This window comes from Neoarius graeffei, chromosome 3 (assembly GCF_027579695.1).
Source record: "Neoarius graeffei isolate fNeoGra1 chromosome 3, fNeoGra1.pri, whole genome shotgun sequence".
In the NCBI taxonomy this organism is placed as follows: domain Eukaryota; kingdom Metazoa; phylum Chordata; class Actinopteri; order Siluriformes; family Ariidae; genus Neoarius; species Neoarius graeffei.
In genome coordinates, this window is record NC_083571.1 from 32,893,949 (window position 1) to 32,916,039 (window position 22,091).

Below are 22,091 nucleotides of genomic sequence, written 5' to 3' on the forward strand. Positions count from 1 at the left end.
GATGAGACACACCCATTCCCTCACCCTCCCGTCCCACCCAGCTCTGCCCTTTTACCCCGCCCTTCACCCCCTCCTCTAGCCCCGCCCCTCCCGTCATGTGGAGGCGGAAGGGAAGGTCGCAGCCCTGAGAGGCGCTTGATTGCATTGTTCAGGACGGCAGAGCTGAAACACGGAGCTCTACACCACACGGTCAGCTGTTCGAGTCTCATCCTCACTCTGGGTATTTTGTTTATAAAAATAATCAGGACGAGAGCAGAACCGACACTTCTACTGCCCTGTGAGTAAACTATTGCATTTATTTATTTTTAATCTGAAACCTGTTTATCTGAGTTAAATGAAACATCAGACTGTTTGGAGTGAAATAAAATAATGAAGTGAGGGATTGCAGAGTGATCATCCTCAGCTTTTACACCTCAGGCTTGTTTTCTTCTTCTTCTTCTTCTTCCCCTGACTGAAGCGCTGCACTCGCTCTGCTCCCGGGCGCATGTGCCGGAACGCGCTGTTTGAGTTTGTAAGACTCGGTGTGTCGCTCACAGCCCCGTTAAATCCCTCTCATCTACCGCGCTCAGCGCGCGCTTTTTACACTTTTCACTCTCTCGCGCGCGCGCGCTTGCACTTAACGTGCTACTTAGTACGCGAGTGTTCGTATCAACCCGTAACCATGGCGACGCGCGTGCACGCTTTCTATTGATACGCTCTGTTTTTACGCACGAGGACGCAGTGAGTCCTCAGGTTGTGTTTACTCTAATACTTGTATATTTTTATGATAAATACACCTTATTATATTATTACATTATTATTATAATATTACTGTAGTGGTTAGCGCTGTCGCCTCACAGCAAGAAGGTCCTGGGTTCGAGCCCCGGGGCCGGCGAGGGCCTTTCTGTGCGGGGTTTGCATGTTCTCCCCGTGTCCGCGTGGGTTTCCTCCGGGTGCTCCGGTTTCCCCCACAGTCCAAAGACATGCAGGTTAGGTTAACTGGTGACTCTAAATTGAGCGTAGATGTGAATGTGAGTGTGAATGGTTGTCTGTGTCTATGTGTCAGCCCTGTGATGACCTGGCGACTTGTCCAGGGTGTACCCCGCCTTTCGCCCGTAGTCAGCTGGGATAGGCTCCAGCTTGCCTGCAACCCTGTAGAACAGGATAAAGTGGCTAGAGATGATGAGATGAGATTACTGTAACTCAGTCAGTGGTGGCACGGTGGTGTAGTGGTGTCGCCTCACAGCAAGAAGGTTCTGGGTTCAAGCCCAATGGCCTTTCTGTTTGGAGTTTGCATGTTCTCCCCTGTCTGCATAGGTTCCTCCGGTTTCCCCGACAGTCCAAAGACATGCAGGTTAGGTTAACTGGTGACTCTAAATTGACCGTAGGTGTGAATGGTTGTCTGTGTCTATGTGTCAGCCCTGCGATGACCTGGCGACTTGTCCAGGGTGTACCCAGCCTTCCGCCCGTAGTCAGCTGGGATAGGCTCCAGCTTGCCTGCGAACCTGCACAGGATAAGCATTATGGAAGTCAATCATCCAAACATCCTATCCTATCCTGTTCTACAGGGTCACGGGCAAGCTGGATCCTATCCCAGCTGACTATGGGTGAGAGGCAAGCCACCAGGTGAAACATAGAGACGCACAACTATTCACCCCTACGGTCAATTTAGAGCCACCAATTAACCTAACTGCATGTCTTTGGACTGTCGGGGAAACCGGAGCACCCGGAGGAAACCCACGCGGACACGGGGAGAACATGCAAACTCCGCACAGAAAGGCCCTCGCCGGCCGCTGGGCTCGAACCCGGACCTTCTTGCTGTGAGGCGACAGCGCTAACCACTACACCACCGTGCCACCTATTTATTTATTTATTTATTTGGGAATAATTTAGGCATGTGCCAACAATCAGGTTACATATGCTGCCACATTTAATATATAATGTTTTGTGAAAATATCATGACCACACTTACAAGCTGAGTTTTTAAGGAGCGTCAAAAAACCCCCAAAAAACCCCGACCCTGAAAAAGCCTCTGTCTCAAAAGGTTAACCTCTAAAATCTCACAACGCTGACATCCCTGATGGACGAGTAATGTTTAGCTCGAAGCGTAGGATCTAAAAATCTAAATACGATCTGTGATAATACTGTAAACACCATAAAAACCAAATCAAATGTGGTGGTGATGTAAGATTGACAGTTTGCTCTTTTCTGGTTAATCGCATTTGTCGCTGTTTAGATATCAACCTGGGAAATTGTTAATTTATATAATATAATATACATATTTGTAGCAAGAATGTATTGTGTTTGTAGAGGAAATAATCTGATATCTGCAACATGTAGCTTTGCAAATGATTAATATATATATATATATATATTATTATTATTTTTATTTAAAAAAATGAATAAATCGCAGAAATGTTGTTCAGCAGTGTTTCTAGCTCCAGACAGCTTTTGTCTTTGTTTGCATTTGCACTTGTGGGGAAAAAAAAGCAATCAGGTTAACGGCATGATTTTACACTTAATCATAGTGATGATAATCTTGGTGTTGCAAATCAAGTAATTGATTGTTTGGGTTTGATTGTGTGTGTGTGTGTGTGTGTGTGTGTACACAGACTCGGGTCACACACTCAGTGTGACGGTGAACACAGCGAACGTGACTGAAAGCTGAAAGTTGTAAACTAATGTTTAACAGTGTTGTTGACCTCAGGTCAGTGCGTAAACTGTGTGTGTGTGTGTGTGTGTGTGTGTGTGAGTAGCAGTGGTAATAAGGCGGTCAATATTGCATGCTACTTGAAACCGTTTTCACACTGCAAATGGAAGTGCATAAGTTTGCATACCCCTAAGACCAAAGGAAAGAGATGGAGAGAATATATGCAGCACTGCAGTCTCCAAATCAAGGATTTTAAAAAAGCCTTTGAAATTATTTTATTCATGTTTTACATTGTAGATTTGTTGCAAGATATATTCAGGTTTAACTGTTTCAATTTTTTTGAATTCTAATTGTTTGCAAAATATATTGTGAAAGAGAAGTCACTTTTTTTTTTGTACACTTAAAAAAAAATTTAAAAATGGGGGCACAAACTTTTGCACTGGACTAGAAAAGGAGGGAAAGTGAAAGGAATGGAATTCAAGTGTGTGCTTTTTATTAATCTGTGATTCGTAATGAAGGCATAAAAGCACAGACACCTGATAACACCGATATACAACAGCGTATAGACAGCTGCAGTGCAGAGAGTCGCTTACAAACTAAACATCTTCACATCAAACAGTTATTACACTTGTACAGAGGAGTGTGTGTGTGTGTGAGAGTGCACTCGTGTGTGTCTTAAAAAGGAACGTAAGGTGCTTCATAGCCCAACAGAATTGTTCTCTCTCCGTGTGTGTGTGCGTGCGCAGGTCAGTGAGGCTGCCGTGTCTGGGGCCTTTTGTTTCAAGGCTCAGTCTTGCGTCACGCATTCCATCTGGCACACTGAGCCTCTTTTCCTGTTTTCAGAGTGCATGGGAGAACGAACACACACACACAGGTCAGTTTAGTGAAGGAGGTGTGGCCTGTGATTCTGCATCTGTCAATCGCAGTGAAGGAGGCGTGGCCTGTGTGATTCTGTATCTGTCAATCACAGTGAAGGAGGTGTGGCCTGTGTGATTCTGTATCTGTCAGTCACAGTGAAGGAGGCGTAACCTGTGTGATTCTCTGTCAATCACAGTGAAGGAGGCGTGGCCTGTGTGATTCTGTATCTGTCAGTCACAGTGAAGGAGGTGTGGCCTGTGTGATTCTGTATCTGTCAGTCACAGTGAAGGAGGCGTAACCTGTGTGATTCTCTGTCAATCACAGTGAAGGAGGTGTGGCCTGTGTGATTCTGTATCTGTCAATCACAGTGAAGGAGGCATGGCCTGTGTGATTCTGTATCTGTCAGTCACAGTGAAGGAGGCGTAACCTGTGTGATTCTCTGTCAATCACAGTGAAGGAGGCGTGGCCTGTGTGATTCTGTATCTGTCATTGTGAAGGAGGCGTGGCCTGTGTGATTCTGCATCTGTCAATCAGAATGGAGGCGTGGCTTGTGTGATTCTCAGTCAGTCACAGTGAAGGAGGCGTGGCCTTGGATTTCTTTCAATGGTTTTATAATAAACTCCACAGCAGGTACCTTATGTTCAGAATTGTTTGCTCTGAAGGTTGTGATCTTTGGAGAACATATGATGTTCTTCACAGTGTGAAAGACACACACACACCCATTACACACACACACACACACACACACACACACACACACACAATCACACAGTGGCTTTTGACATTTTGCTGAGCGGCGTGAATGTTTTCCTCATGGTGTTGATAAGCATCGTTAGACGTGTCCTTAACACTGTCATTATCAGCAGGATGAAGCAGCATGACGGGGACTTTCCTCATGGGCATGGCTCTCTGTGTGTGTGTGTGTGTGTGTGTGTGTGTGTGTGTGTGTGTGTGTGTGTGTGTGTGTGTGTGTTAAAGGTGTAAGTGATACAGCATTATTGTATTTTACAGAGAAAGAAGTGAGGGATACACAAAAAGCAGATGAATAGAGATGGAGAGAAACAGATGACAAGGAGAGAGAGAGAAGGCATGAAAGGGAACAGAAAAAGTAAAGGAAAGAGGGAAAAGAAGAGTGGGACAGAGAAGGAGAAAAAGAAAAAGATGGGCAACGCAAAAGAGAAGTGGAGAAATGGACAGAGATGAAAAGAAAAGAGGGCTGCAAATTGACAGGGAGAGAAAGAAAAATATAGAGGGAGGAAGAGAGACAGGTGAAAAAAATATATATACTGAAGGCGTCAAAGTGGGAGAGCAAGAGGTGTAGACAGAATTAAAAATAAAAGAAGACAGAAAGACTCCGGAGGACAAGGAGAAAAGGTTGGGAGGGAGGAAGACAGGAGGAAGGGAAGAGAGACAAACAAGGGAACCATGAATGAAGTAATCTAAGGAGGGAGAGTGTACAAGAAGGAGAGACAGGTGATGAAATGGAGAGAGGAGGAAGGGAAGACTGATGGAGCGAGTGAAACAGAGAGAGAAAAAAGGCAGAAGAGGTAGAGAGACGTGCCGAGAAAACAGGAGACGGAGGGAGGAAGTAGGAAGAATGGACAAGCTGGAGAGAGGGAGGAAGACAGACATGTAGAGGAATGTGAAGTGAGACACACAGGAGGACAGAGAGACAGGGAGAGAAGAAGACAGGAAGCATGTGGACGTGAGATGGAAAAAGAAGAAGAGGAGAGAGAGAGAGAGATGAGTGTAGTACGTCACGTGTGTGTTCAGTGGTTTGTACAGGAGCAGTACACACACCCCTCAGACAGGTGAGGGGATTTACACTGGTGGGGTCAAAGGTCACGTTCACTGGGTGTGCATTTTGGTCAGGAAGGCGGAGAGAGGAGAGAAAAAGGTTGAAGGTCAAATACATATTCGCTGTCAGAACTGAAGTGTGTTAAAGGAGAGAGGAACAAGCAAAGGTTAAAGGTCAAATTTGCTGTCAGTGCTTCAGGACATTTTTCTTTTTTCCATTAAAGAAAGAAAGAAAGAAAGAAATTCTGCAAAGATGGAAAGAAAGCAAAAAGAGAGAATGAGAGAAACAATAAAAATGAAGGAGAGTAAAAGGAGAGTGAGTGAATAACAATGGGAAAGAGACGTCTAAAGAGAGAAAGAGAGGTGTGTGTGTGTGTGTCACACACCTCTGCGCTGTTATAACAGTTACTTCTGTTTTCATGGAATTGCTCCACTGTTTGTTGCTCAAATTAGGTGATGTGTGACATAAGAGTGTGTGTGTTATGGACGGTTAACCCTCAGCTGACCCTGAGTCGGGTAGCTGGAGAGGGAGTGGCTGCTGTTTCACAAGGTGTGTGTGTGTGTGTAGTAACACCAGGTGTGGTCTCACACTTGCCGTTTCCATGCGACCTCACCCTCATGCTGCTTCCTGTGGGTCTCTCTCTCTCACACACACACTCCAAAACTGCACATATTTACAGATGTTACGTTCCGACTTTCTCTTTTCTGAAACCGAAATCTTGAGTTTCACCAACACCTCAGCTTTTAAAGAAATTCTTGACATATTCGATTCATTTGAAGTCCCGAACGAACATCTGTTCATTTACGCTACTCGATGATCCGCTATGACAGGATGGGATGGATACCGTCGTAAAAATTTAACACGCAGCATATCGTCGGTGTAATATTTTCCGCCTGATTATCATAATCTGTGCGTATGAATAGTCCTACGTTATTTTTATTTATTAATCCATGAAATGTTAATGAAACGCCATGGAAGGTTTTTAAATTAAATAATTGTGAGTTCAGCAGTGGTTAGGGCTGGACAATACGACGATGTAATATCAATATTGTAAAAAAAAAAAGTCTCTCATCTCATTATCTGTAGCCGCTTTATCCTTCTACAGGGTCGCAGGCAAGCTGGAGCCTATCCCAGCTGACTACGGGCGAAAGGCGGGGTACACCCTGGACAAGTTGCCAGGTCGTCACAGGGCTGACACATAGACACAGACAACCATTCACACTCACATTCACACCTACGGTCAATTTAGAGTCACCAGTTAACCTAACCTGCATGTCTTTGGACTGTGGGGGAAACCGGAGCACCCGGAGGAAACCCACGCGGACACGGGGAGAACATGCAAACTCCACACAGAAAGGCCCTCGCCAGCCACGGGGCTCGAACCCAGGACCTTCTTGCTGTGAGGCGACAGCGCTAACCACTACACCACCGTGCCGCCCTGAAATAAATATTAATGGAAGTAATTTTAAAATATGTGTAATTTTTCTAAATGTAAAGAATAAAAAAAAATTGTGATTCTAAAATTATTTTTGGAGATGTTACAGTATACCAGTCAAACAATTTTTTTAGTGCAAACTTTTCTTCAGAAAAAATTAAATGCTTCTGCATGAAAGAATACGATAAAGAAAGAGCAGTAAACAGGAATAAATGAAACAAAGTCAGTATTTGGTGTGACCACGCTTTGCTTTAAAAAAAAAAAAAACTGGGAAGCTAAGGTTTGGAAATCTGATGTGTTTTTGTACTGACTCGATGATAAATGTCATGGAATTAAAAACAAACAAAAAACTAAAAGTCTGTACTGTTAAAGTACAGGGTGCCAATAGTTTTGCACAGTTCTGTGTATATAGATAGAGTTTGGAGACTTTTTTGTTGATTATATTTATACATTTCAACTAAGAGTTTCCGTTGGAACATATTGATTAGCTGTGCAGTGAGAGAGAGAGAGAGAAACGGAGAGAGAAAAAGAAATGGAGAAAGAGAAACGGAGGGGGAGAGAGAGAGAAATGGAGGGAGAGAGAGACAGGGAGAGAAAAACGGAGGGGGAGAGAAAAACAGAGAGGGAGGGAGAGAGAAAGAAAAACAGGGAGAGAGAGAAAGAGAAACGGAAAGAGAGAAATGGAGAGAGAGAGAGAGAGAGAGAGAGGGTGAATTTGTCTCAAAACATGAGTAATGACAGATTTATTCGCGTTCCTGATCCTCTTTTTCCGCCTCAGAGACAGTTAACACCGTGCTCTCCATCACATCCTGTCATTCTGTCGCTTCTTTGTTGGTTTAGTGTGTGTGTGTCCATCCTTTACTGATCTTGTGTTTTTTTTTTCTTTTTTTATTGTTAATTTTCCAGAGTTCCAGTGGAGCAGCCATGCTCATGTATGACTATCCAGTGAAGGCAGACAGGGAGACGGTGTGTACCAGGCCCCACACACACACACACACACACACACACACACACACACGGAGTCTTGCATCATAATGGACAAAACAATAATCACACTTTCAGTAATAAAATGATCATTACTAATAATCTCACACATTCAGGAAGGCGCTGCTTCCTTCTCGCGGTGCACTGTGGGATATCATGAGCACGTTGGATGTTTTTTGACAGTCTGGATTCCCTAAACCACACTGCTTCATGGGAAATCTTTTGTAAATCTAGAACTCTGAGCCCCACTTCCTGTTCCTTATATGTTTATTCCATGTACTCCGTCCTCTCACAGTGCATCGTGGGATTTCCTGCTGATCAAATCGTCTTCATTACGGCATACCTGACAGTAAAATAGTAACTCTCTGACATCATGAATAGGGCATGGTATCAGATGTATGGATTGCGTGGAATATCCACAGAACGGAAAATTTTAGACGTCCACAGAAATGACAACTAAACGCTGAAAGTAGTGCACCGTGTAGTGAATTGTGTGTAATTTCAGACGTACTGCCACAGTAATCCAGGGAAATATTGAATATCGAGCGAAAAATGTAAAAATGAAATGCATAAGGATTTAATAAAAGTGGTAAAGAGATAAAAAGTAGATGAATATAGAGTTAAAAAATTAAATTGAATATATTGAATAATTCAAAGAATTTTTTAAAGAAAAAAATAAAAAAACTATTAACTACAATTTAAAAAAAGGAAAAATATCAGTATAGCACCAAAATTGGGGCGGCACGGTGGTGTAGTGGTTAGCGCTGTCGCCTCACAGCAAGAAGGTCCTGGGTTCGAGCCCCTTTCTGTGTGGAGTTTGTATGTTCTCCCCGTGTCCGCGTGGGTTTCCTCCGGGTGCTCCGGTTTCCCCGACAGTCCAAAGACATGCAGGTTAGGTTAACTGGTGACTCTAAATTGACCGTAGGTGTGAATGTGAGTGTGAATGGGTGTCTGTGTCTATTGCCGCTTTTCCACTACCATCGCGGCTGAGTTGGGCTGAGCCGTGCGGTGCTGAGTTGGGCTGAGTCGAGCTGAGCGGGGCTGTTGAAGTTGCATTTCGACTACAACCGCGCTGAACCGTGCTGGCTGGAAGTGGGTGGACACATTGGGTGGAGTTAGCGAAAGTGGGTGGACGTCACGTGATGTTGTTAGGCGGCGCAAACAGTGACATCAGTGACCTTTTAAGCAGTAGTCTCACGACCCGGATAGTAAACAATAAACATGGAGGACATGGAGTCGTTAGTGTTGCTGGTCTTGGTGCTGTGGCTTGTTGTCACTGACAACGCCAACAGATACTGGCAAGAGCGTATAGATGAGGCGGGGCGCATAAGGCTTCAGGAATTCTCGTAATTCGTAATTCTTCTTCTTCCGGGTTTACGGTGTTTACAGATCCCAGCGTGCTCGCGGGGCGTGTGGGCATGTGAGGACACTCCTCTTCACCAATCAGTGCACAGGGGAGTGTCTGCTCACGCCCCTAGCCCCACTCGGCTCGGTTTGGCTCGCTTCAGCCCCACTCCAAAACCGTGCGAGTTTTGGGTGCTAAGCAGGGCTGAAGCGAGCTGAGTCGTGCTGCTCTGGGGTAGTCGAAACGCGAGCCGTGTCGGGCTGAAGTGAGCTGAAAAAGGGTAGTGGAAAAGGGCCATTTGTGTCAGCCCTGTGATGACCTGGCGACTTGTCCAGGGTGTACCCCGCCTTTCGCCCGTAGTCAGCTGGGATAGGCTCCAGCTTGCCTGCGACCCTGTAGAACAGGATAAAGCGGCTACAGATAATGAGATGAATGAGATGAGCACCAAAATTGGCAATAAAAAAAAACAAAAAAATTAAAATAAATGTTAAAAAAATAATAAATTGTGCCACTCAAAAATAAATACCAGCAGCGACTCTTGGAAAAGAAAAGAAAAGCTGTCGTCAGTTCATCAACACATCTCACACTACATAATTTTCAGATAAAATCCAGGCCGTGACTCACAATAAATCAGCTGTTGAAATATTCAGCTCATGTTTGTGTAAGTGCTATAAAAACAAAAGAGAGCCAGAGGGAAATATCTGGAATGTAATGGCAGTTTTAAAAAAAAGCTACACAGACAAAGAAACACAGCACTTTAAAATAATCACAACATAAAAAGTGATGAATGGGACACTGCGAGAGGTTCGGGGCCCGGTGTGAGCGCGAGCCGCCATCCATCACCTTCACCACTCCCCTTTCTCACATGCTGTTTGTTTTATACACTGATAATTGAAAAGGCGTTGTGTGGTGTTTGTTTTTTATGTCTGAATTCAAAGGGGTGTGTGGTTTCAAGTTCATCTCACTTTCCTGTTGCTTGACTGGCTCAGTGGGATGAGTTTACCAAAAAACAAAACAGCCCCCATATTTCCTCTTTCAAAAACTGAACACATGCACAATAGGTGGCCTGGAGCCAATCAGCCAATCACATGCTGGGGTGGTGTGCACGTGTGTGTGTGTGCGCGCGCTGGAGTAAAACAAGGGAACAAAACACGTTATATTTGGTTCTCTAAAATGGTGGGAGTTTTTTTTTTTAAGTTGTAAAAAACAGGATACTAATAACGGATGTGTTACGTTCATTATGTCTTCTTATTAAATCAAATTATTAGTTTTCTTTTGTTTCAGACATGTAAAAGTTTTTTCCTTTACCTGACATGTTTCGACGGTGTAACTTCCGTCTTCATCAGAGGGTCACCCGGATGTTGGTGTATGACGTGCCTTTATAATTAGCTGATTATAACATTATAACATCAGCTGATTATAAAGGCACGTCATACACCAACATCCGGGTGACCCTCTGATGAAGACGGAAGTTACACCGTCGAAACATGTCAGGTAAAGGAAAAAACTTTTACATGTCTGAAACAAAAGAAAACGAATAATTTGATGCTAATAACGAGTACAAATGTGCTTATGCTTATTATTCATCACAGTCATTGTGCTCTAAATGAAAGTTAACCTCGAAAACATTACGATTTGTTTTACTTACCCACCTGGACTTGGATCCCCGTTCTTGGCGGACAGGGTGTGGTCTCCTCAAGGTTCAGCTTTCAAGGAGATGCTTTTCTGCTCAGCACGGCTGTAAAGAGTGGCTGTTTGAATTACCGTAGCATTCCTGTCAGCTCGGACCACTCTGGCCATCCTGTTCTCTCCCAAGCCTCGCTCATCAACGAAGTGTGTGTGTGCTTTTAAAAAATTCAGAACACAGGACGGATCCCAAATATAGTGATCCTTTCTGTTCACTGTATATACTCACGAGCAAGCAGTGTAAACATTAAGAGCCTGTCTGGTGGAGTTTAGCGGCTTAATTGAATTTAGCTCACTTGCAAGACACGGCGTTCTGGTTTAAATGGATTGCGTCACGTTACAGTGGTGCTTGAAAGTTTGTGAACCCTTTAGAATTTTCTATATTTCTGCATAAATATGACCTAAAACATCGTCAGATTTTCACACAAGGCCTAAAAGTAGATAAAGAGAACCCAGTTAAACAAATGAGACACAAATATTATACTTGGTCATTTATTTATTGAGGAAAATGATCCAGTGTTACATATCTGTGAGTGGCAAAAGTATGTGAACCTTTGCTTTCAGTATCTGGTGTGACCCCCTTGTGCAGCAATAACTGCAACTAAACGTTTGCGGTAACTGTTGATCAGTCCTGCACACCGGCTTGGAGGAATTTTAGCCCATTCCTCCATACAGAACAGCTTCAACTCTGGGATGTTGGTGGGTTTCCTCACATGAACTGCTCGCTTCAGGTCCTTCCACAACATTTCCATTGGATTAAGGTCAGGAATTTGACTTGGCCATTCCAAAACATTAACTTTATTCTTCTTTAACCATTCTTTGGTAGAACGACTTGTGTGCTTAGGGTCGTTGTCTTGCTGCATGACCCACCTTCTCTTGAGATTCAGTTCATGGACAGATGTCCTGACATTTTCCTTTAGAATTTGCTGGTATAATTCAGAATTCATTGTTCCATCAACGATGGCAAGCCGTCCTGGCTCAGATGCAGCAAAACAGGCCCAAACTGTGATACTACCACCACCATGTTTCACAGATGGGATAAGGTTCTTATGCTGGAATGCAGGGTTTTCCTTTCTCCAAATATAACGCTTCTCATTGAAACCAAAAAGTTCTATTTTGGTCTCATTCGTCCACAAAACATTTTTCCAATAGCCTTCTGGCTTGTCCATGTGATCTTTAGCAAACTGCAGACAAGCAGCAATGTTCTTTTTGGAGAGCAGTGGCTTTCTCCTTGCAACCTTGCCATGCACACCATTGTTGTTCAGTGTTCTCCTGATGGTGGACTCATGAACATTAACATTAGCCAATGTGAGAGAGGCCTTCGGTTGCTTAGAAGTTCCCCTGGGGTCCTTTGTGACCTCGCTGACTATTACACGCCTTGCTCTTGGAGTGATCTTTGTTGGCCGACCACTCCTGGGGAGGGCAACAATGGTCTTGAATTTCCTCCATTTGTACACAATCTGTCTGACTGTGGATTGGTGGAGTCCAGACTCTTTAGAGATGGTTTAGTAACCTTGTCCACCCTGATGAGCATCAACAACGCTTTTTCTGAGGTCCTCAGAAATCTCCTTTGTTCGTGCCATGATACACTTCCACAAACATGTTGTGAAGATCAGACTTTGATAGATCCCTGTTCTTGAAATAAAACAGGGTGCCCACTCACACCTGATTGTCATCCCACTGATCGAAAACACCTGACTCTAATTTCACCTTCAAATTAACTGCTAATCCTAGAGGTTCACATACTTTTGCCACTCACAGATTAGATTAGATTAGATTCACTTTATTCATCCCACATCGGGGAAATTCACGTGTTACAGTAGCAAGAAAATGTCAAACAGATAACAAATAAAACTGAAATAAAAATTAGACAAACGAAGGATTAAATACAGAGGGCTATTTGCATTATCTACCACGAAAAAGTATAGAAAAATTGCCTTATTGAGAGGCTCGGAAAAATTGCACATTACAGGTAGACTCTGTATATATACACACATACAGATATGTAATATTGGATCATTTTCCTCAATAAATAAATGACCAAGTATAATATTTTTGTCTCATTTGTTTAACTGGGTTCTCTTGATCTACTTTTAGGACTTGTGTGAAAATCTGATGGTGTTTTTGGTCATATTGATGCAGAAATATAGAAAATTCTAAAGGGTTCACAAACTTTCAAGCACCACTGTATCCAGTATATATTTTTACCTTTGACAGTGTAAATATAACGAGAAATTAGAATGAAATTCGTCCTGACGGCTGAAACTGATGTTCATGATTTTCACACGATTCTAATATTATAGTACTGCATCGTGTGTGTGTGTGTGTGTGTGTGTGTGTGTGTGTGTGTTTTCACATGGATGTACATTCCTTTCTCATGAGGTTAGCACTTTTTAGGAGGCCTGAGTGTTAGCTTTGGCTCTAAAGTCCAAAAAGCAGTTTTTCATCATCTGCCTCCTGAGTACACAGCTGCATGTACCTGTAGAAGTGCGTGTGTGTGTGTGAGAGAGAGAGAGAGAGAAGGCTTGGGGATATTTACTTTCCCCCCCACTGTGTTATTTCAGGGTTACTCATCCTTCATGAAGTCTCAGGCTGAAGCGTACAGCGCCATGTTCTCCATTGGTCCCCCCTCTCTGTACTACGACGGTCTTCGCTACCCTTCCCACTATCCTTGCTATCACAGCCCCGCCCACTCGCACACTGCTCCTGACGGCCCCTACGCCCCCACACACGCACAGCTGGAGCCTGTGGACCTATCGCTCAGCAAGAAATCCTCACCACCGCCGCTGTCCTCTTCCCCCTCACTGTCATCTTCCTCCTCCTCCTCCTCCTCCTCCAGAGCCACGCCCCCATCCCCGGACGAGCACATCAGCTACTCTGACTCCGCCTCCATGACTGGATCTCCCTCCAGGTCGCCCCAGCTGTCGACTCCGTCCATGGCGCTGTCCTTCCCCACCGTGAGTCTCAGGAAACACTATTATTCGAATATGTTTCATTTTATACTTGACGTTAATATTACATTTAGTGTATTCGTATAAATAATTTTTATGAATTAGCACACAAGTGGCAAAAGTGGGCGTGTCTTTTTAACATTTGAATTTCACAGAAAATGATGAATGTGCGAAAATATCAGTCTTTAAAAAAAAAAAAAAGCTTTTTTGAATCTTTGACCCATATTATTATCCTCTGAAGGTACATTTCAGAGTAAATAGATGATTAAACTCGTGCCTATGAGTTGCCCAGTCTTATTAAAAGTGTGTGTGTGTGTGTTCAGTTGGTGACTCCATTGGTTCCAGCTCCTGGTTCAGGTCTCATCCCCGTTCTGCCCAGCGTGATCCTGCCCTCCATGCCCCTGCTGTACCCGCCCCACGTCCTGCCTGCCCCCATCATGCTCTTCCCCACCAAGCCTGAGGATCACAAGGGCGGAGCCACCTCTCTCAAACCCGGTCAGTCGATTCATAAGCTGTACAGAAACTCAGTTCATTCGCATGCTTTATTTCTCTCATATCAGTCTTTCAGACGTCATTCTACGATTGATGTACAGAATATTTACCTTTTTTTTTTTTTTTTTTGGATTTTCTTGTTTAGCGTTTTGCCTCTTTTTTGTATAATTTGCATTTACTGAGCCCCTAAAGGGTCATTTGCATTCAATCGTAAATTTATTGTGAAAACCGGCTTGGACCAAGATCACTGATCATCAGATGGACTAATAATAATAATAATAAATATCATGTAGGGGCTTGGTAAAAATGAAATAATCAATATATAATCTGATATCAGTAATTAGTACTTAAAAATATTCTTATCCCCATTTCACAGAACAGTTTTAAAAAAAAAATAGACAGCTGTTGAAACGTCATACAGAAATAACAGGCCACAGCAGGCTGTAACTGACCAATCAGAGTCGAGTATTCAGATGAGCCGGGTGATTGTACAGACAGGTCGATATCCTGTATATGTACACTTTTTTCCTGTTGTGTCTATAAGCTGTTTATACGTCGTCTGATTGGTGAATCTCACTGTATTGTCTCTCAGACGGCGTCCAGGACCAGCAGCCAATCAAATCCGAGGCTCACAGTGAGACTCCGCCCAGCACATACAGGCAGGAAATTCCGTCACCCCCCATGGCAAGCTATAACGAGTGAGTGGAACTGTGGTCCACACACACACACACACACACACACACACACACACACACTTTGCGCAATGATATATATCTAGTATCACTTTCTACCATCATGGGGTCTGAGACAGAATAATGGGTGTGTGTGTGTGAGAAAGAGAGAGAGAATTCGGTCTCGACCCTGTGGTATTTATCTGCGTTCCTTCTGGTCACATTGTATGCCTTGTTTTCGACACTGTACACCTGCTCGTAAAAAATTGCCCCCTACACACAGAGCCTCAGTCTGTCATTATCTCTCTCTCACCCACACGCACAAAGAGCAAAGTATATCTGCTGTTTGTTTCTTATTATTACTGCATTTTCCATATTATTTATCCACCACTTCATGTAAAGTCATGTCAAAGTCACATGATCATGATACGAGTCTTCACTCGCTAACTTTTTAACCCTGACATCAGGGCGCGTGAGTTTTACACACTGTAATTCACGACGATCGTCGAGAATTATATCAATATATATTTATTATCGCTAAATAAATACACAAATATTCTTACTGTATTTATTATTTGTTGATATGAATTCATTTTATTTGTATGAATTGAAATAATTTTATTAGTTAATTGTAATTATTAACGATCACGTTCCAAAAATTCATTCAGTGCGCATAGAAACAAGCTGAGACATTTGTCTGTATGTCTGTATAAATAGATAAATATTTCCTTATTCTTGTGTTAATTTTCAGTGAAAGTAATATACTTTATGAAAATATTAAAATTAGTGCTGTCAAAAATGTCGCGTTATTAACGCGTTAACTTGACTCAATTTTAACGGCGATAATTTTTTTATCGCGAGATTAACGCTCTGTGACATGATGCCACGCCCCGCACAGCCAGAGTCCTCTGCCCTCCCCCGAAGAGCCACGGTGCTCGGCTTAGGTTTCGTTTTCCCATCGGCAGCTCCAGCCCCACTTTGCAGTGGCTGTGACAAGACGTGTTATGCTCTGCAATAAAAAAAAAACATTGGTACAACCAGTGTTCGAACTCTGCCGATATTTTCGGGGGGGGGTCCCTTATTTTCCCTTGGGGGGGGGTGCTTGCGCTTGTCTTAGAGCGCGGCTCTCCATCGCGCGTTCACTTCGGATATGCAAATGCTTCCCGTTACACACGATTGCTATGTCAATAAACATCATTTTGCCAATATTTTAGAGACCCCCCAACATTTCCCAAATCATGTTTTCAAGGGATCTCATGTCTGTTTCAGGGGATCTCGGATCCCCCGTGTACCCCCGTAGTTCGAACGGTGAGCAAGCCCATTCACTTTTTTATGCTGATAAGAGAATTACAATGGTTTTTCATGTGACAAAAATGTGCGATTAAATTGCGATTAATCGCGAGTTAACTATGACAGTTGCAACATTAATCGCGATTAAATATTTTAATCGCTTGACAGCACTAATTAAAATACATTTCCAGTCGAAGCCTTTCTCACATAAATTATTCGTCATATTCACCTTCTTTACACGTTTTTATTTGTTCAAAAAAAATCGCATGAAGTGAATTTTGACTTTCTGCAAATATCACTTAAAATTTAAAAAAAATGTTTTAAATCAAAAACAGATTGTCGTATTGTGCAGTGAAAAACAAATAGAATAAAAATGAGCGCTGAAGCATTTTATCGGATTTTTTTAACAAAACTTAGCAACGTAAAAGAGGTGACCTTAAATTTTTTAAAAAAGGATATTTTAAATTGTTTTTAATTTGTAATAAATTTTATGTAGAAAGTTATAGAAGTGTGTGTGTGTGTGTGTGTTTACTGGAGTCATGCTGCATTGATATATAAAATTATTCGAGAGAGAAACAGAAATCAGGATAATGAGTTAAGTTTAAAAAAATAATAATAATTAACAAATAAAATACAGTAAGTGTCAACACTATGGATTATAATTTATTTATTTCAACTTAAAGGGGAACAGAGGGCAATATATAGAGTAAATATAACAATAAAACACACATTAACGAACCTTATTCAAGACTTACGAAAGTTTTTTGTTCTAAGGTTGGAAAGTTATAGTGTTTTGAAAGTAGCTCGAGCAAACTATTTCCACAGTTTAAACAGCCCGCCATGATATTAATTTTATCCAATCAGAATGCACGTTCATTTTCTCTGCGTAACACTCATGACGTATGTATGTGCCCAGTTGTGTTGGCTCATTGAGGTTGGGAATAGCACGTGTGAAATGCCTGTTTCTGCCTCTTGCGACGATTTCGCAAGTCCACGGGTGGCGCCGATCTCATTGCAGCAAATAAATTCTGCTGGACTCGTGAGCAACTCCACGTTACATTTTCCGCACGAGCACCACGCCGTGTCACCTGCACGCAGACGCTCTGCCCCACGCTCGCCATGCCCATGGTCAGCATCAGTCTCATCCTCGCCATCATCCGAGCTTTCTTCTCTTATTTCATCACCGGAGTCGAGAGTACCTCTCCTAGCTATTTTAAGTTCGTTTCTTAAGACAAGGATTTTTTAAGATGTTACCTTGTTGACAGTTTCGGCGAGAATCTTCCGCCTTCTTCAAAACAGTCACCAGATGTGTCCTGGGGGAGCGACCTGACAGCAGGAGGCGTGAACTACCTGTCAAATTGGGCGAGACGTTCACGCCTCCGTAGCGTAACATCAGCTGATAAGGCATGTCACCACTCGACATCTGGTGACTGTTTTGAAGAAGGCGGAAGATCTCATCTCATCTCATTATCTCTAGCCGCTTTATCCTGTTCTACAGGGTCGCAGGCAAGCTGGAGCCTATCCCAGCTGACTACGGGCGAAAGGCGGGGTACACCCTGGACAAGTCGCCAGGTCATCACAGAGCTGACACATAGACACAGACAACCATTCACACTCACATTCACACCTACGCTCAATTTAGAGTCACCAGTTAACCTAACCTGCATGTCTTTGGACTGTGGGGGAAACCGGAGCACCCGGAGGAAACCCACGCGGACACGGGGAGAACATGCAAAGAAGGTGGAAGATTCTTGCTGAAACTGTCAACAAGGTAACATCTTAAAAAATCCTTGTCTTAAGAAACGAACTTAAAATAGCTTTAATAGTTAGACATAATGAACTTCCACTACAGAGTACCTCTCCTAGGTTCAAACTGGTACCCTTCTAAGCCATAGCCTGCTTGCAGTGTGTCTTGCGGGATCTCTTCGTACGATTCGACAGAGCTGTCGCTTTCACTTGATGCGCCCGACGCCATGATTACACGCTTATCTCCTCTATTTCAGAGAGTTCCGCTAGTGCAGTGGGTAGCGCTGACGTCACGGTCTTTTAAAAATGGCGACTCTTGTGCGGTTTAGCGTGTAAAGTATTATATTTACAATTACCAAGATATTTCGTTGTTTTCTAGTATATAAATTTGATAGAATACTTAAGAATACGTTACTTTGTCACATCAGCAACTGTATATATTATATTTGGTACCCCTTTAAGTGAAATTTATTTACAGCTCATTTACAATTTTTCTTTGGATTTTTATTTATTTATTTTAAATAAAGACTCTCTTTCTTTCCTTTTTGCCTGCTGGCAGCGCCACAGATCACAAACACAGGTTTGGATTTATAGCCGAGGCTTACGTTCGGCGCGACAAAAGAACTGGTAGTGAGACGATAAGCATCCTTCCATCTCTGAATGATAAAATTCCAACACCAGGATCGGTTTTAAAACATTGGTGACAGATGATGGACATCATGAGATAAATCACAAGTTAGCGTCCTTTATGTTGTTGGCGCTCGTTATTCGCGCCGATGACGGATGATAGACGGCTGTCGATGTGTTAGCGACATTCTTGTACTGTAGATGTCATAAATGTGACTCCAAGCAGCTTTCAAGTCCAAGTTCAAAGGCTGTGTTTCAAAGACGTTTGATTTCAAACACTTCAAAAAAAACGATCTTCTGTGAGATAGCTGTGAGCACAATGCGTGTGGAATTATACGGAGGGAAATTATTATCATCTGTGAAAACAAATTAGGCATAGGACGGAAAACGTCAGAATACGTCATCACGCACCACCCTGTCATGGATTAGTCTCCTACAACAACACAACCTACAAGTGCTTTATTACTTACTCGTCGCTCACGTTAACTTTTAACCTCCTGGTTCTGAGGAAAAGCCCACTTCATGTAGAATCTAGTCACATCTCTTGATTATAAGGGTTCAGTTAAAAAACAATCAGCAATGTACTGTGTGTTTATAAAGGTGTATATCATCACGGAAACATCTAAGCTAAGGTCAGAAAGGGTTAAGTGTATGATCTGATGGTACGGTATGTGTGTGTGTCATTTCTTTTTTGGTTTAGTAAAATTTGCTTTTGTCGTTTGGTGGAAATATGTGTAGTGCAAACAGTTCAGCAACTGAACAGGTTTTTTTTCCCCCCCGTTCAATAGTTCAGTTAATTTGACCCAAATCATGTTTAGAATCAGTTCACTATTGTGTGTTCTTCTATGGCACTGATAAAATCTCCCAGTGTGCACTCCTGGAGACACGTAGTCTCCGATTGTCCACATGTAGGGACTGTGTGTGTGTTTAGTGTGTTTGCTTATGTCTGTGTAACTTTGTGTGTGTGTGTGATATCATAAGGCAAGCATGCTGACTCATGAGGGAAAAGAAAACATGAGCAGAAAAGAAAAGGGCAACACTGAGAGAAGGGAGGAGCAGGAAGGTGGGACAGTAATGTTCTCTTCAGGGCGTGGTGGTAAAAAACAAAAACAAACAAAGCGAGGCGGCACGGTGGTGTAGTGGTTAGCGCTGTCGCCTCACAGCAAGAAGGTCCGGGTTCGAGCCCCGTGGCCGGCGAGGGCCTTTCTGTGTGGAGTTTGCATGTTCTCCCCGTGTCCCCGTGGGTTTCCTCCGGGTGCTCCAGTTTCCCACACAGTCTAAAGACATGCAGGTTAGGTTAACTGGGGACTCTAAATTGACCGTAGGTGTGAATGTGAGTGTGAATGGTTGTCTGTGTCTATGTGTCAGCCCTGTGATGACCTGGCGACTTGTCCAGGGTGTACCCCGCCTTTCGCCCGTAGTCAGCTGGGATAGGCTCCAGCTTGCCTGCGACCCTGTAGAACAGGATAAAGCGGCTAGAGATAATGAGATGAGGAGATGAAAAGAAAGAGAGAGAGAGAAGGATGAAGAAGAAACATGGATTGGAAGAGAAGTCATGGGGAAAACAGCAAAGAGGCAAAGACCAAGAAGTAATTCCAGTGTTTAAACTCGGTGGGCGGGGCTAGACCCCCAGGGGCGTGTCCGAGTGTCACAGCCGTGTTCAGAGCCAGCATGACGACTGACCTGGCCAAACACGTGTTTAACCTTAATACACGTACCACGTGACTGGACCGTTTAGTGACACTTAACATTCCGCTGTTGGAAATGAGCTGCACAGTTTCACTCTGAGCAGGGCATCAACCTGCAGTGACACCTAGTGGCCAAAGCTGTTAACTACACCTGAAAATCACATTCATTAGAGCAGGGATGGAGTTGGATGAAGGGAAGGATGAGCAGACGGATGCTTGGACTGAATGGGAATGAAAAATGGATGCATGAGTAGACAGATAAGAGATGGATGGATAGATGGACAAGAAAGGTAGATGGAAGATGAGAAAACGAGGTAAGAGGGATGGATGAATAGACACGTTGGCAGTGATGCGATGGATGGATGTATACAGAGGGATAGATAAATGGATTATAATCTCTCTCTCTCTCTCTCTCTCTCTCTCTCAGGGTGAACACACACTCGGTGATTGTACACACCCCTAAAGTGGAGTCTCCTGACCCGTTGAAGAAGCGACGCATCCATCGCTGTGATTTTGGAGGCTGCAACAAAGTGTACACGAAGAGCTCACACCTCAAAGCCCACAGACGCACACACACAGGTACACACACACACACACACACACACACACACAGAAGTAAATACAGATCAAACAGATGATGATTGACTAAGGAGCCTCTTTTTCTTGTGTGTGTGTAGGAGAGAAGCCGTATAAGTGCTCGTGGGAAGGCTGCACGTGGAAGTTTGCGCGTTCAGATGAGCTGACACGTCATTACCGCAAACACACCGGCTTGAAGCCGTTCAAGTGCTCCGATTGCGACCGCAGCTTCTCGCGCTCCGATCACCTCGCCCTGCACAAGAAGCGCCACCTGCTGGTGTGACCTTGAAATGCAGTGCCGATTCAACGAGTGTACCTTTAACACGGACTGCGCTGTTATTAACCAGGTGTAAGGGTGTTCCGTACGCACAGTCACAAGGAAACAGCACGGGCATACTGAGTGAAACGGCACGGAGACAACTTCCTGTCACCAGCGGGTAGAACGATTTTTGCAAAAATATCACATTGCGATATGTGAAGCCATATCATATCGTCGTATTACCCAGCCTGATTTTCAGTCCCACCCTTTACTGGATGCTTCCAGAGTACTTCTTTATCTATCTCTCTCTCTCTCTCTCTCTCTCTCTCTCTTCAGGTCTCTCATTTGCCTTCACATGCAAACTCACACAATTCTGTCAGGCGCCCTCTGCTGGTCAAAGGGTTTATTGCGCTACCACATACACCCACAACTCACCCAGGTCAATCCTGAAGAATGTGAATTCTTTATATATATCTATGTATAAAAGTCAGGCAGGTTTTACTCAGTTTATTTTATGCTTTTCATGTTTGTTTGGGTTCGTGTAACAACATTAGTCTGATATTTCCTGGACTATAAGACACATTTTTCCTCTCTTGTCACGTGATAAGACGTTTTGCATTAATCACACAGCTTCTACAGTAGTTGTGCTACTCATTTACGGTTTACTTTTACATTTATCATCAGCTTCCAACTGATGTAATGCTGGAAATCCTTACCACGGCGCTAGTGGAAATAAATTATGATTAATTACAAAGTGACTTTTGCATAAATATATAGCGTTCCTGGATCGTCTGGCAAACCTAAAAACGCACTTAACGTGAATATTCCGGTCATGGAAAACGCTTAACAAAGAAGAAAAACGATAATGTCCGAAAAGCATTGGTAAGGTCATGGGAAAGTGTTAAATTAGAATATGAAGCTACCAAACTCACGTATTTTGGCTCACTTTCTCTGAAAATAAGATAAAACGCATCCTAGTATCAAACTTCCCACATGTCCTGGGAAGACTGGAAAATAAAACATCTGGAAAATGAGACGGATAAAATTTTGCAAAAA

At 43.2% G+C, this 22,091-nt stretch overlaps 1 protein-coding gene across 1 annotated transcript; it reads left to right on the top strand.

The window, feature by feature from the left end:
- Nucleotides 1-241: 241 nt before the first annotated feature.
- On the top strand, nucleotides 242-22,091 carry klf3 (Kruppel like factor 3 (basic); the record flags this gene model as incomplete). Its single annotated transcript, XM_060915639.1, has 7 exons — nucleotides 242-277; nucleotides 7,627-7,686; nucleotides 13,300-13,692; nucleotides 14,010-14,181; nucleotides 14,771-14,876; nucleotides 20,628-20,779; nucleotides 20,878-22,091. Coding segments are annotated over 7 exons (1,101 nt in total), but the record flags the coding sequence as incomplete, so codon positions are not given.